The sequence below is a fragment of the Rhipicephalus sanguineus genome, chromosome 3 (assembly GCF_013339695.2).
Source record: "Rhipicephalus sanguineus isolate Rsan-2018 chromosome 3, BIME_Rsan_1.4, whole genome shotgun sequence".
Taxonomy (NCBI): domain Eukaryota; kingdom Metazoa; phylum Arthropoda; class Arachnida; order Ixodida; family Ixodidae; genus Rhipicephalus; species Rhipicephalus sanguineus.
In genome coordinates this window covers 193012848-193027718 of record NC_051178.1, presented here as the reverse complement: position 1 = coordinate 193027718, position 14871 = coordinate 193012848, and the positions used below count along the sequence as shown (strand labels likewise).

Genomic DNA, 14871 nt, shown 5'->3' with positions numbered 1-14871 from the left:
AGGGGCTAGTTGGTTAGACATCATTATGAAAACTGCTGCATTCGTCCTGTCTACTTCTACTGTGATGTCTCGTCTCAAGCGCAGTTTAAGTTCTCATGATATTATGCTTAAAAGCGTATTCACTAGTTTATACATATCGCATTTCACTCCAGTTTAGTGACATCCATCTGTCAACTCGCTGGGATATGCACGTGTGGTCTACTCAACTTCCAAGAATGTCTTCATACATTAGTTAGGCAGAAGCACCCCAACCCATTTTACCATGTCATCCCTGGAACATGTGGTGGGGCAGCACCAAAACCATTGTTTAAGGCAAATGCACACCGAAGGTGGAGCCAAGTGGATTTTCAGCGCAGCGAGGCGGCAAGCGTCTGAAGTTGTTCAGACCACCCGGCTAGTCTGGCTGCCCACAGATGCGGTGCATTTTTGCGCTTTCGCAAATGCCCTGCCATCTCGTGGTGGATGTTTGTGTGCTCCTGCCCAATAGCCACACGTGCAGGGCGTTCACCTCGGAAGAACAAGATGAAAAAGAACAAGTTACGTCAGGTTGGGTGTTAATCGAGTTCACTGCTAGCCTTACCTTGTATAACATTCCAATTTGTTGCTATCACATTCATTGCTTCGCCCTTGCGGTGAAACTGTGACTTTTTGTGACTTCTATGCATTGATGAACACGTCTGTGTCTGCAAATATTGAAGTTAAGCTGTAAGTGCTTCAACGTTACGTAAAATTAATCCTCGCAGTATTATGGTCAATTTCAGTGTCGCCTTACTAAAATGCACCCTTGATGTGGTAGGCACAGTGTGAGAATAATTGGGAAGAAAAATAAACTGGAGACAAGAATTCAACTCTATCTTGCACTAACCCCCCCTTTTTTTTTGTTCATCCTGAAAAATCTTCACAAGCCACTGCACCTGCCGCATCAAGAATGAATTAGCTCGCCCATGTTTATGCAATACGTACCCAAAGTCTTACATGGGCTGCACAACACTCTTTGAACATAATCGGTAAACACTGTCGAACTGTAGTCGAGGCTGCTGTAAACATGTGAGCCAGACATTATAGCACTGCATGCGGCAAGCAACATACAATTGCATTTCAAAGTCGGGTAGAAATTGCACTCTCTTCTCCTGACAAATTCCATCATCAACAGGCCCTACTACGTTATAGACAGGGGGACACAGCTATTGGCTGATTTGAGCATTCATGTGCTGCATAGTTACCACGACCGCCACGGAGTGCCACCATGTACCCGCGCCACACTCTATAGTCACACCATAGAAATAGTACACTCGCGTACTCGTGACCACAGTGAACGTGGACTGACACGTTCAAAAAAAAAAAAAAAAAGAAACTTCAGTGACGTTGAAGATTTTGTTGAACCTGGACCCTGCATGCTGGAAAGAATGGAACAATATAGCTTGCTTTAGTGCCGACTCTTTGCTTCTATGGGCATTGTTGCACTGCACAACAGTGCCCCAATGTGAAAATATGTTCAGATGTGAACAGTTACGCCAGCGAGCTACACATGACCCAGGAGGTGGCACAATGAGCACATTCACCTACCCAAATATCTGTATTCGACAAGCGACAACAGCTGCCTGCCCTGCCCCTATTTCTCAGTTCTAGGGCGTGCATTTTCTAAAAAAACATTCTATTTACACCACTGCCTTTAGTATCCCAGCAAGGAAACAAGGAAGGAGGGACCCTCTACACTATTCTGTTGAGCTCTGAGCGAACGTTTCCCTCTGTGACGTCGACTGTACTCTCAGAACCACCAAAACGTCGCAGAGAGCTGAAAGGAGGCACTAAACCCATCGTATTGATAATGATGTCGCGAGATGCCGCCAACTCTGACGAGCATTGCCACCTAAACTAACCATGCTAAAATATTATCATGGTGCTGTGAGCAGAGTGACAAAGTTCAAGGCAACTATCGCCGCAAATAGTCACTCAGAGGTATCTATGTATGCAGGAGGATCGAACACAAACATCTTGAGTTTGAAATTTTGCCATAAGTGATCATTCAAAAGGTGTGCGCTAATTGTAAAAAAGCAGCAGTAATAAGCACAGTTCATTGTAGACAAACGCTTCTACAATAAAATTATCTCTATAAAGAAGGGTTAGGTGTGTCCCATCCAAACTCCCACCTCTCTTGATGTGAATATCTCTGCAGTGAAGACCACAACAGTGAATATGCCTGTAAAACAAACAAGTTTAGCTCTTCCTGATGAATGATTTGTTGCTTTACAATGCTTGCATTAAATGGTGCTGTCACTACCTTCAACAGCCGCTACTAAACTGTGGTGTGGATAGGAAGCCACTGGCAGATCCAGAGGCGGCCAGGTGCGGAGGTCCTGACCCCCCGCCCTCCCCCCTTATTTTTTTAATGTATACACCCAGAAGAGGGCTTATGAAGTCCTCCTATAAGGTAATCCTCCCCCATCAAAAATATCCTAGATTCACCCCTGTACAAAGCTTTGGTTGATACTCTAACAAAGACTACATTAGAGTGTTCATACTACGCAGTGTGACGGTAGCCACTACGCCCATTCCCCTATTAAGAAATAATGGTCCAGTGAGACGAAAGGCCAAACTCTCTGACAGCCGATGCTGGTGTGGGCAGCTGGCATAACAAGCAACACTAGTCGTAACATTCCTTGTAGTAAAAGCTTGTTAATTCGGATTTCTAGGGACCGGAAAAATGTCCGAATTAACCGAATGTCCGAATTATCGAATGGTCGAAATACAATAAATGCACGAGTTTTTTCAACATACCTTTACTTAACAAAGTAATCGCGGATGCTTGTCTGTTTTTGAGCAGATATTCGCGCGGACACAATTTTTCTGAGCCCTTCAAGGTGCTCAGCAGCTCGCATGATGTGTGCTGTGTCCGCAGAAGTTTCACCCGTCATCCACGCTTTTCGGTTGGCACGGTAATCCACGGGAAGATTGTTGATGTTCTTAAAGCAGCGTGGCTTTTGAACCTTTCCAATAACGAGAAGCGGCAAGCGCACTGTTCGCGTCACGTTGGAGGCTAAAAGTACGGTTACTCGTTCCTTGCTTCTTTTGCCGCCAATACAAGGATCCCCTTTCATCACTCTTCATCAGTTCTTGTCGGGAGAGCCCATTATTCAGAGCACGCAAAATTTCTACTTTGGTGGTGAAGTCCTTGGCCTCGTACTTGGGCTGCTTCGCCGGCGTTGCCATCAGCGGAGAGTGCGGTCACACGAGAAGTCAGCACAAAAGCACCAGCAACGATCAAGCTAAAGGAGCCGTACTGAAACGTTCCTCGATAAATCGGCAATCAACGATGCAGCACACCAACGGGAACAAAGCAACAAAACCCACATGCGAAAAAAACGCGTTCAACCAGTCTCAATCCAAGCCAAGTCGATAATTGACGTCCATGGCAATGCTGCGTTTGAGCTTCACTTTTGTTCCGAATTGTTGTTTCTTCATTTTCGAGCCTCGCCAGCGGCCCGAAAGTCGCCGAATTATCCGATTTGCTGTCAAATCTGTCCGAAATAACGAGCGCCCAGTCTCATAGAGTGATGCGTACAGTATTTACAGGGACCAGATGACGTGTCCGAATTAACTGATTTTCCGAATTAACGAGAGTCGAATTAACGAGCTTTTACTGTATGTTGCTTTAACTACTGCTACTTGACGGTGGTTCTGAAGCTCATGACAATAATTTTTGCATAAAAGACAACAATCGGCGTACGACACTTCGTGTGCCTACCTTTCCTTGCTTCCGGATTTAGCTGTTATGTATGGTACGAACTTCAGTGCCATAATTTCCGTAGCAAGTAGCACATTAAAAATCGGAAAGTATGCAGAGAAAAATCAGGCTCTGTTTTCACAGAGTGTCTCCAGAATTAATTGCTAAGTAATCTTTTTCTTGTTATGAATGTGCTTAGCTAATACTGTGAATGGTATGTTGTGAAATGTTTGCCATAACAGATCTGTAAAGGATTTTGGATATTATAAAGGCTTTATAAAGGCATTTGACACTGTAGCCATCCTACTTTATTATAACTCAAGTTGTTTGGTTAAGGTAAATGTTTGCAGGGATCTTATAACTGGTTTTAACTACTGCGAATTCTCATTAAAATGAAATGAACAGGATAATAAAACTTTGATATAAGTGGTCACTCAATAAAAGTAAATGCGCTATAACTGTGCGATGTGCTGCAAATAGTGTCCCAGATGCTTACTACACTGCAGAAAAATATCAAAACTCCCACCTCTGGGATACTTGTTTCATTATTTCGTCGATAAAAGGGTCGGTTTAATCTTGGAGTTGCTGTAATCAGCGTCTTGGAGGTGCAATCAGCGTCTTTTCCAATTTCTCTGCGCATTGTGTAAGTCTGTAGTTCGCACTGCTGCATTCTGTAGCATTGCAATGCAGCCGTAGACACTTTCACGTATTTTCCATTGTTGGTATCATCTGAGGTTCTGATCAGAATGTCCCAACACTGCTTGTACGATCTTGGCACCTGTGGTCGGTCAGTAATGTGCACAGTTACGTCGGCAAGCGTGAATGAGCGGAAGGCATCTTTGGGGTGCTGCCCTACCATTTCATGTACATTTACATCTGAGAAAGCTGCCAAAGCTGAACAGGCCTCATGTCTCAGTGTTGTGTGCAACTGCAAGACACAAGCTCGTGTAGGAACGAACGGAGCCAAGAGCTTTCTTCTTCTTAGTGCCGATAAAAAAAGTGCAACTTAGCCCCAAATTTTTATTCCCAATTTTTTTTCTCGACCAAACAAATGCGAGAAAGAAGTGCGTGGGACAGTTGCCAAAACTGCCTAAACTTAACAAGCTCAGAGACTCGCTATCATGCACCTACGCAGTTAGAAATTGCTGTGGCACGTGCATTCAGCACGTCTATGAACTTCAGACGTAGGGGAGTAGAGATGTTCTCTGGTGGAACTCGTGATTAGGACCTTAGCACTGATGCATGACTTTTGACATTGGTTGAGCCCACAATTTCACTATTTCAAAGGCTATGGCAGCAGTGGGCACTGCATTCCATTTTTGGCAAAACCATTGGTCGAAGCTGCATCATCACCAGAACGCCGATTCTCCATTTCTCTATGCTACATTTGAGAAAAATGAGCAGGAAGGGTGCCAACTGGCCCGCACCACACTGTGTCATTGGCAGAACAGGTAGGTGGGACGTGCTGGTCTGCTTCAAAATTCTGAACTGTCACTGGTTCACCCTGCCCACAAAGCCTGCTGCTTGTGTGCTGCTTTGAGTAATTTGGTTAGAAATGTATGCGTTTGGGTGGGGACCACGTGACACTTCAATAAAAGTGGTTATTCGAGTAAAGCAATTTTGTTGCAACAAGTGTTTGCCCACTGTGCCGTGGACAAATCATAATATTAAAGCTCTCCATTTTTCTTTCTCGCAGGTGAAGATCTGCACTTAAGTGAATCTGGCAGCGACAGCGACGACTAAGCACTCACAGCCAACAGCAGGTCACGTAGCTCCAAGCAACATTAGCATGATTAAATAAATGGGAGGGCTTGTCTCCTCGTCACCTTGAGGACAAAGAGGCACAGTCTCGAGGAGGTGAAAAGACTTCAGCACACAGCCATGGCACTTCTCCCTGTTTTCTCTCACTCAGACAAAGCAGAGTGGGTACAACGAGAGAGACTAGCAGATTTTTTTTTTTTCCTTTCCTATGCGTGGCACTGGGGAAGCCAGCAAGGCAAGCTCTGTGAATGTGGAGCAGTGACTTCATCTTGTTCAGTTTCTGTGCTGTCTCTGTGTGCTTGGCCAGTGCAGTGTGTTTCTCGTGTTTTTTTTTTTATGGTGTGTCTTCCACCATTGTTCATAGAATGTGTGAGCGCATTACTTGTGCATTATTACCGATGCTTTTTACAGCATCCTCTTTTTGCGCACTTCTGTTGTGTTTTTTTCTCTTCAGTAATGTTAATTGCGCAAGAAAGAGCGGTGGGTGAAAATGACTGCTGATTCTATTGGTGATTCACGTGCATGCCAACGGCACATAATTATTGTGCTTTTTTGTTATGATTTGATTACTACAAAAGCCTCTATATAAATAAAGGAAAGAGTTTGTGGGACTACAGAATTTGTCATAGACCATTTACTTAAGCTTCAAGTGTTGTCACTGTTGTTTTCATTTGCTCATTAGAAGAGAGACAAACGACTGATGGTCAGGGCCATGGCTGCGTGACTCTTCTACGCTAGTTCTTATTGTTCGCCCTTCGGCATCAATTTAGGTGACCCCAGGCACTGCCATTATCACTGGTATTGGTCATTTGAGGGCATTGACGGTGGGAAAATAATGAAATCGAATGAAATGAATTTCATGTTTTGGCTTATGATGTGCACACCTCCGTCGTTATGACTGAGATTGCGACAAATAGACACATTAGTTTGCTCATTAGCACATAACTGCTTTGTGCAGGGTAATGCATTTCGCTCACAATATAAAAGCATGCTTGGATTGTGTGCAGAATGAACTTGCGTGATTAGCTTGATAAGTGATAATGTAGTCCTACGTCCTATTTAGGACAGGCTGCACAGCAGCCGGAAGCAATCTGTACTGCATAATGCTCTTATGGTAGTGCTTGCCTGCCAGGAGCCCTATACTTATTGCGCAAGGTGGTGGAGACAATAGCAGGATTGTAACATTCTCCCCTATAGTGTTTCCTACCTAGAGGGAAATCTGGTGCCACCGTATATGCAAGTTTCTCAAAAGTGGGCTGAGACACCATGGGAATGCCACTCTATTTAATGTTCAGTTTTCCTTGTACATCACTTAACCTGAAACATAGTCATAGTTGCCTAAACCAAAATCTTTTTAAAATAAATGTCTAGGTTCTCTCATTGTAAATCTTCCGTTAATGTTTACTTACCTACTGACCTTAATCAACTGTTTGGACAACGAGGCTGGAGTATACCAGGTTCGATTAGAATGTATTTGGTGGAAAAATGGGTGGTTGCAATATCGAAATATCAATCAATAGTCTCAAACATGGCTGTTTGCATGGCCAGGCTGAGTCCACGGTGGCGGTGAGCGATCACTCATCATTAATCAGCCGTCACACAATTTCTTGCCCTGCATTGAAATGTCAAGCTGAAACGAAAATTTCACTGGGAATCTCTAGTGAACTGCTGGTACTGCCTGAGGAGATACAACATTCCATTGAAGTGCAGCTGTGCCTCCACTTTTGAAAACCACACAGTGCAGACGGTAGAGCTGCAGCTGTAAGTGCAGTGGGTTGTCAAACTCAAGACAGTGCCATTCTTCTTCCATCTGGTCCGTGACCGTAGACCGCATTTGTTGGCCAGAAATGCAAAGCCAATCCTTGCTGGTGTGCGTATTCGGATGTCCCCGGTCACTGAATAGGTATGGCTGAGGAGCGAGGAACTGGCAAACCTTTTGTGTGAACCAGCCTGGTCTTGGTCATGTTTGTGCCACCCGAGGAATCTGATAATATGGTGACTGCTCAATTCGTTGCCAAGCAGGTTCTAACCACTAGCCTAGCATGCTTTTGCTTAATAATACCTACAGTTGCTGTGGCACCACATCGACATAATAGGGAGAAAAAAGCGCATTTCGTGCAGTTATTAGTGGAGACTAAACCATTGATTGCCACTTGCATATTCTAAAGATCTTGAAAAGATGTTCATCCAAAGCACTCGCTTATCAGCACTCTCGTGTACTACAGCAATGCAGCACTTTTTTTTTTTTTTTAACAGTGGGATTGTAAGAAGCTCTGTGGTCCCTAACACAAGCCACAAAAGTCTTAGTTCAACAATTGTATCTTTGAAGTATCATTGCAAGGAATACAGTCATTTAGACGCGCTTCAGTAAACATACCACCATGCGGCCCTGTGTCAAGCTCTTGCTTTTGTTTCTGCCAGTGTGCCACTGTTAGTGTTGAAGTTTGCGTTTAGACCGTAAACCAATGTGCGTCGAGTTCATACTAATGAATATTGCTTTGCGCATTACATTACCTTATGAAACAATGACCTATCATGGCTTGTCACTGTGAACTAGATTTTTTTTTTTTTTTACAACTGCTGTGCCATCTATGAGACGCTGCTCTGCAACCATGTGGAGTGTCAGTAAAGAACAGACTTGTAGTACTATTACTGACAAAATTTATAGCAAAGCTTACACATGGTTCTTCATTATCAAATTTTGCTCTTCCGGGTTTTTTCTTTTTTCTCATCGCACAATAATGTTAATTTTTTATTTAGCTAAAGGGTAAATGGAAGAGCAAATCGTAATAGTTATTGCACTTTGTTTTTCTTTTAATTTAAGGATTAGTATCATCGGCAGATGCATCTTGCAACACTATGCAAACAGGCTGGTGAGAACATAACCATTTCAGTCATGCTTTATAAAGGAGGCACAAAGTGAGTTAACATTAGTCAGGGGTAGTAGCGACTGTGAAACATCTATGCTGCAGGCGCCACAACAGATCAGATGCACATTTTTTGTAACCCTGCTATGCGTGCGTAGAATACTTTAGGATTTGTGTTTTTGTTTTTTATCCTGAATTGTTGCAGAACTCTGTAGATATACCTCACTGTACTAGGGCTACCAAGTGTCCATCTTGTTTCGTGCAAGCATTTGTCAAAAAGCAAAAAAGCATGGTCTTGAATTTCAGCTCACTGAATGCATTATAATGGTTGTAAAAGTTGAAATTCACTATTGAATACTTGCCATGCCTATCAGTGGTGCACCGTCACAACCACGTGACAATATTATTTGCTTGCCTTCTCTCTTGTCTTGTTCACATTAGACATGTCTTAGCATGAGCTATTCTTCAGGAAGTGTCCCAACTTTTTTCTGAGTGTCATCAGACATGTAGCAATAGGCTATAATACCCCTTTCACACGGCCACCACCGAACTCCGTTTATCTCCGTTCTGCATTGAACTGCTTAATGGAGCTTAACCAGAATGGAGTTGTGGCCGTGCTACACGGCTCGGTGCAAGCTTTCGACGGTTGCCCCATGGGGCAGAAACAGCACTGCTGCGCTCATCGAAACGTCCAATTTTTTGCCTGTGTAGTCGCCTTTAAAGCAACAAAAACGTGTTTTTGTGTGTTGATGAAGTGCTCGGAATCATCATTGTTGTCACAGTGCTTGTGCATGCGCCTCACACGTGCAGAAACAGATACGGCGCAACGCTTCACAGTGGCGGCTTGGTGAGGCGTTGGTGTGGAGAGTACAAGCGCTGATGTCCGAAAAAATACAACTAAAACTTACACTACGGGGCGTGAAATGCTACGCAAAAAAAAGAGCAAAATTATAATTGAGCTCATTAGGACGATTTTGCTAGTGCGGTTTTCAGCGTAGCAGTGGCTGGCTGGGAACGAGAGTGCTCCATCGAGCCGAAATGGTCATTACCAAACTCCCTCCACCAAAAGCTCCATTTAACTTCTTCAGTGAAATGGTGACCATGTGACATGAACCCCATCTCCCTCGAGGAAAAGAAGAGGGAGTTAAACGGAGTTCACAGGTGCCCGTGTGACAGGGGTGTAAGCCTAGTGAAGGAGAGAATATGAGGATAATTGTGTAGCATGACATTTTAGGTAACGTGAGGAAGTATGCAGGTTCTTGCACATATTAATGAACTTCATTTTTAGATCAGCTAGGCTAAAGTAATTTTTTGTTTTCTTTCATCCATATGACCTACAAACAGCAATTCCCCTCTTTACAGGTCAGACATGTATAGCTGCCTAATGTGACACTTCTGGGTTCGTTGCATCTGTTTGGCTTGCACACAGCTGCTTGATTTTTCCATATCTCTCAAAAGGAGGTAAAGGAAATGTGCCTTGTGCATTCATTCAGGTCACGAACACAATACTTAATCAAGTAGCAGATTTTTTCACTTGCTGCATAAGCTGAACAGTGTCTACAAGTCTGAATTATTATAAAAGTTTAGGAACGGTTACTTCAGCAACCTCATATATGTTACTTTTCTGTGTGTGGATGTTTCACACTTGATGCTGTATTTGACAGTGCTTGCCTCAGTCACCAGTAGTTAACTAAATGAACAACGATAGTGTGTAGCTTAGGTAAAGGCTTGTGGAAACTTGCTGGAGTGTAGCATGAAGCAGCAAGTTTCCCACCATTTTTTTCAAGCACATAGAAGCAACTCTCTCACTGCATATTAAAGCAGAAGTGCACATGTTCCTAAGAGCCTTGAGCACTGGAAAGCGATTTGATGAACTTGTAAAACTTGCACTTGTCACAATTTACGAAGGATTTAGCAGCGCGACATGCATCGTGGGAAAATCCCAACCAAGCAAAGTGCCTTTATTATTCAAGTGTAGTATGACATAATGAAACTAAAATGAGAAAACATGGTATGCATTCCTAGCCAGTGCCATGGAAGGGTCTTGTTTAAAACAGGCACAAACTTTGTTGATGTAAAGACGACCACTGTCACACCGTCGTCTAATCGCACGTCAAATGCACATAATGTTACTCGCACATATTTGATCGGTGGCACAGCGGTTGTCGGTGCTTGCTATGGCTGCATGTGTATGTAATTAGCACAACGTTTGGATGGCAGTGCCTCGTTTGGCACCCTGTCGGCATTCCATTCTGCTGCTTTCAGAATGTAATCACAGGGTCCCTTTAGTGCAAAGGAATCCCGAGGTGGTACCTCTTACAACCTAGTCTTCCTTGATGAAGACGTATGAAGGGCAACATTGAAGGTTTAGATGATAGTGCAGGGGATCTGCACTGGTTCTTTCCTGTTTAATATTACATGCATTTGTGCCTGTTCCATGAAAGCTGTGTTCTGTGTCGTCTAGTGTGATACGACAAGCTTCCATTGCTGTAGCTACAAAAGTAGACGTATGTGTCTTTGTCGTGAGCTGACATATCTCTTGTCAAGTGTTATTGGCAGTTCCATGAATGAGGAAGCAATGACACCCTCCCCTCCCTAACTTCTCAGTACAGTCTTGTACAATGTGTGTAAGGGAATCGTGGCCTTACGAAACCTTCCTGTGTCTAGTTTGTTCCACAACTTTTTTTTTTCTTTGTAGCATCTGCCAACTTTATACCACTACTTCCGTTTTGTTAAATTTTGTTAGAAGCTATGTACAAACATGCATTTACCGCAGCTGTTTGTCTATTAAGGCACACACATTTGTTGCAGTATGGGGAAAGTGCTACCCTCAGCCTGCCTTGCGTTTTACATGTGTTGTGTATGTAAAGTTCATTCCCAAGTATCTACGAAGGGTGTTTTGTAACAGGCAATGTCTTGAAATCTTGAAGACAAGGGTTGCTTGTGCTTGAGTTGGCACATAAAGCCCGACTGATGTTGGTGCAGATCGTTTCAAGATTGTAGTTTATAGGCCATGACAAGGTGTTTTAAGTGTAGCGCATTTGGATGCTTATCATTGTAGCACTGCTTTTTTTTTGTGCACGGTGTTATTAGAGAATACAGATTGTGTGCTGCTGGCGGTTTGGATTCTTATTTTTTCTTTGTTTGCTGTCAAGCTGAGAATACCCAAGTTGTCTGTCATACACACCTGGTCATTTGTTGTTGATTTTTGTCGGAGGTGTGTGAGTGTGTGCCAAGGCTTGTGGAAATCGGAAAGAGGAGTGGGTTGTGTGAGGAAGGGGAACTCGCTTGTAGTCTCAAATATTGTGAACTGCCGTAAAAATTTGCTCAAAGCAGCATTCCTGGGAATGTTGTGTTTGTTTAGCAGCCCATGAGCGGAAGAACAATGCTAACTTGCCACATAACATGAGCTACACTGACGAAGGTACGCAAAAAGAAGTGAAAGAGCTAAGGTATGGTAACGTATAATGGAGAGGTTTCATCTGGGGTCGCGATAGGGGAATGCAGATGGTAATGGTTCTAGGGCCATCTGTTGTCCTTGTACTGTAGAACAGTGCATTTATAGTTTTCTGAGCCAGCATTTTCATCTACAAGCCCTGACACTAGGGGATGCGGGCCTGTTGGGTGGCTACCATACATATCCCCTTGGCACTGCTTGAGTTGTCTTGCAAAAGCAGCAATTCTGATCACGCAGAAGCACACAGGAAACTTTGTGTACCTCAGGAAGTTTGTAGATGTGAATGGCGTTTCTTATGAACGCTATTTAACCTTCGCGTTCTGGTTTTTACTGCATAGTGGGAGGCATCGTTTCTTGCCATTCTTGGAGTATTTAGCACAAAACGTTAAGGAACATTACCTCATGTGCATTTAGCCACTGTTCTTCCCCCATGGACAAATGCGTGCATGTGTCCAAGGACTGTGCCGTGTTGTTTCTTTCTTTTTTTTTCTTACATTCCTGCACAAGCCTGTGCCCCAAGATTCTGCCTCCAGTAGAATTTTGTGTCCATGCATTACCAGCTGTGATGACTTAGCCTCGTCTGTGCAACGAGATTATGAGGTTCACCATGAAACAAGAGGGAAAACTGGAAAAAAAAAAGTGTGAAAGGACTGACTGCAGGCAGCATGCGTTTTTGTCTTGTATTGCACCTGTGAAAAAACTTACCAGATGCGCCTCGTTTAAGAGTTGAGATGTTGGCTTTCCAGAACTAGTCATGTGGTTTAGAGTGGAGAGAGAGCAGCGGAGTTGGCATTTGCAAACAAGATTTTTTTTTTTTAATCATTATTTTGCCTTTGATCCCCACCCCACCTTAACATTATTTTGGTCTTGGTCTATATTGTGACAATGTCTGCTTGGAGTGTGTTGATTGTTGGCAGAAAAAAAAGGGAAAAAAAATGAAACTGTGGACAATGTTGCTAGTGCAGCTGTAACTGTTAGTGACCACTGTTGCAGCTGACAATGCTGTTTTTTTTTTTCTTCTTTCTCTCCTTCCTACTGTCAGTGAAAATATGAGCATTGCATTCCTTGTGCCACTGTTGATGCAAATGCACATATGTTACACGTACTTGATAATGTTTGTCCGAGAAGCAGGGTGGTGATAACAATGATACTCTTACCTCTTACATAAAAAAAATTGCAATGTACTTGTTTCGTAAACGCAAGCTGCAGCGTTGAAAATGTTCTTCTTTTCATTTCTTTTTATTAGTCAACACACTGGAAGTAAACCTCAAGCGTCCCAAGCTTTGTATCTGACTCTGATGACCTATGCATTTGGCTTGGTTTCTTGAGTGGCTACAAAGTAGATAAGATGTTTTATTATATAATTATTATTATTATTATTAAATATACAAGTTTAAACTGCTGTTGGGTGTTCCTTTCTTGATCCAGATGACTCTCCTTGTACTTGATGCAGCACCAAGGTGGCTGCTATGTAAGCAGGCTTGATTGTTGTACTTCACTACAGTTTCAGTGCGCAGAACAAACGTCAGTTGTCGTGCATCATTCACTTGTGTGCTGTAAAATGACATTGAAATAATGGAAGCTTCTGTTTTGTGGTAGCACAAAGAGGTGTTTTCTCTTTGTTCACTCTGCGCAATTATAGTACAATGTCCAAGCACTCGCAAAAAAAGGTGGGATGGCACTTACACCAAGCTTTTCCAATATCCAAACACAACGTGCAAGAAGGCATACTTGAAATGGATTTCAGTGCTGCCAACTCAGTGGGGACATTGGTAAACATTTAATGAGTAGTTAGTCACCTCGACATCTTTATCTTTAAAATCTACAGGGAATTTCCCAGAAGTACAACTTGAATGTTCGTTATGCACTTATGCATAGTCTATTTCTTGTTCATGGTTGTCAAATTGCAGGGGTGATGTGTTATATATACGCACACTCGCGAAAAAGGGGAGAATGGATGAAGGGCTCATTCTTTTTGTTAGACACAACCTAACGAAACTGACAGACAGTGATGCCAAGGAAGGTACAGGGGACATTATTTGTAGTCCTTTAACTCTAGTGTAGCAATTATAATGTGTGTGTGTTGTTCTCGCACACAAACTCTATGTCGAGGCGGAAATACTTTGCCGCGGCTAAAATAACATCGACGTGACTAATTAACAATTCACTAATTCGCTTTTTAATGATTAATGTGAGGGAAGTTGTTCATATTAGGAAGTTGTAGAGCATGACAATTTATGGCATATTCTTTTCTTTTTTTTTTTTTGAAATTGCGAAAGTTGCATGTAATTGGAGATATTCATCATCAAATTTTCAAGGTGGCCTATCTGTTACGTCAGACCAGAACTACCTGTGACAAGGAAGTGACGAAATTTGAATCGAGGTGCGCCAAAGCAGAATATGGTTGGCAAAAAATCGGCAGGCATTCTGAAATACACGAGTAGACTGCTTATTCTTTGCGTGTGATGTGTGTTACTTATCTGTTTCTTTCCTAAACTATAGGTAGATGCAAGAAACTATTTCATCTGTCTGCAAGAAGAAGCACCATAGTGGCTGTTCTTGAATTGTACGCTTCACAGAGAAAGAAAATAATGATATTGTATCGCTCCATGCCAAACATCCCATACATGTGCTCGACCCTCTCATATTCTGTTCTAAAAATTGTGGGCGATCATTTTTGTGCACTATTTGACCTCCTACAGCATTTATGCGAGAAAAAAGCTTTTCTGCCCTCGGGAGGGATTTCAATATTGCCGAGGTGGGTGATACATAGGTTGCTGGAAAAAGCCCCGAAAATACAATCCTAAACAAAGTGCCCTAAATCTATAGGCGTGCACAGGGTTCTCCATTGTGTTCCAAGTCTGCGTAATGCTTGCCAAGCAATCTGACATTTAGAACGGTGATTGTAAATTCATGTTTGGATACCTTGTCAAACGCCTCATGACACCTATTGGTGATTGTGTCAAGGGGGTGTTCATTTAGCTAGTAAACTTGGCAGCCAATGTCTTGTGTACATTATCCTTTGCCTGGTATTTTCATCTTGACTGGTCAAGTAAAGCTAT

At 42.8% G+C, this 14871-nt stretch overlaps 1 protein-coding gene across 3 annotated transcripts in view; it reads left to right on the top strand.

The window, feature by feature from the left end:
- LOC119387956 (ELL-associated factor 1) overlaps positions 1-13211 on the top strand; it is a 155956-nt gene extending 142745 nt beyond the window's left edge. For 2 of the 3 annotated variants that reach the window (XM_037655542.2, XM_037655544.2), the window contains exon 7: positions 5421-13211. In XM_037655542.2, coding sequence (XP_037511470.1) covers positions 5421-5467 — 47 coding nt within the window. In that variant the 3' untranslated portion in view covers positions 5468-13211. The remainder of the gene's footprint in view (positions 1-5420) is intronic. The other variant, XR_007415485.1, reaches the window with a different exon arrangement.
- The last annotated feature ends 1660 nt before the right edge of the window (positions 13212-14871 follow it).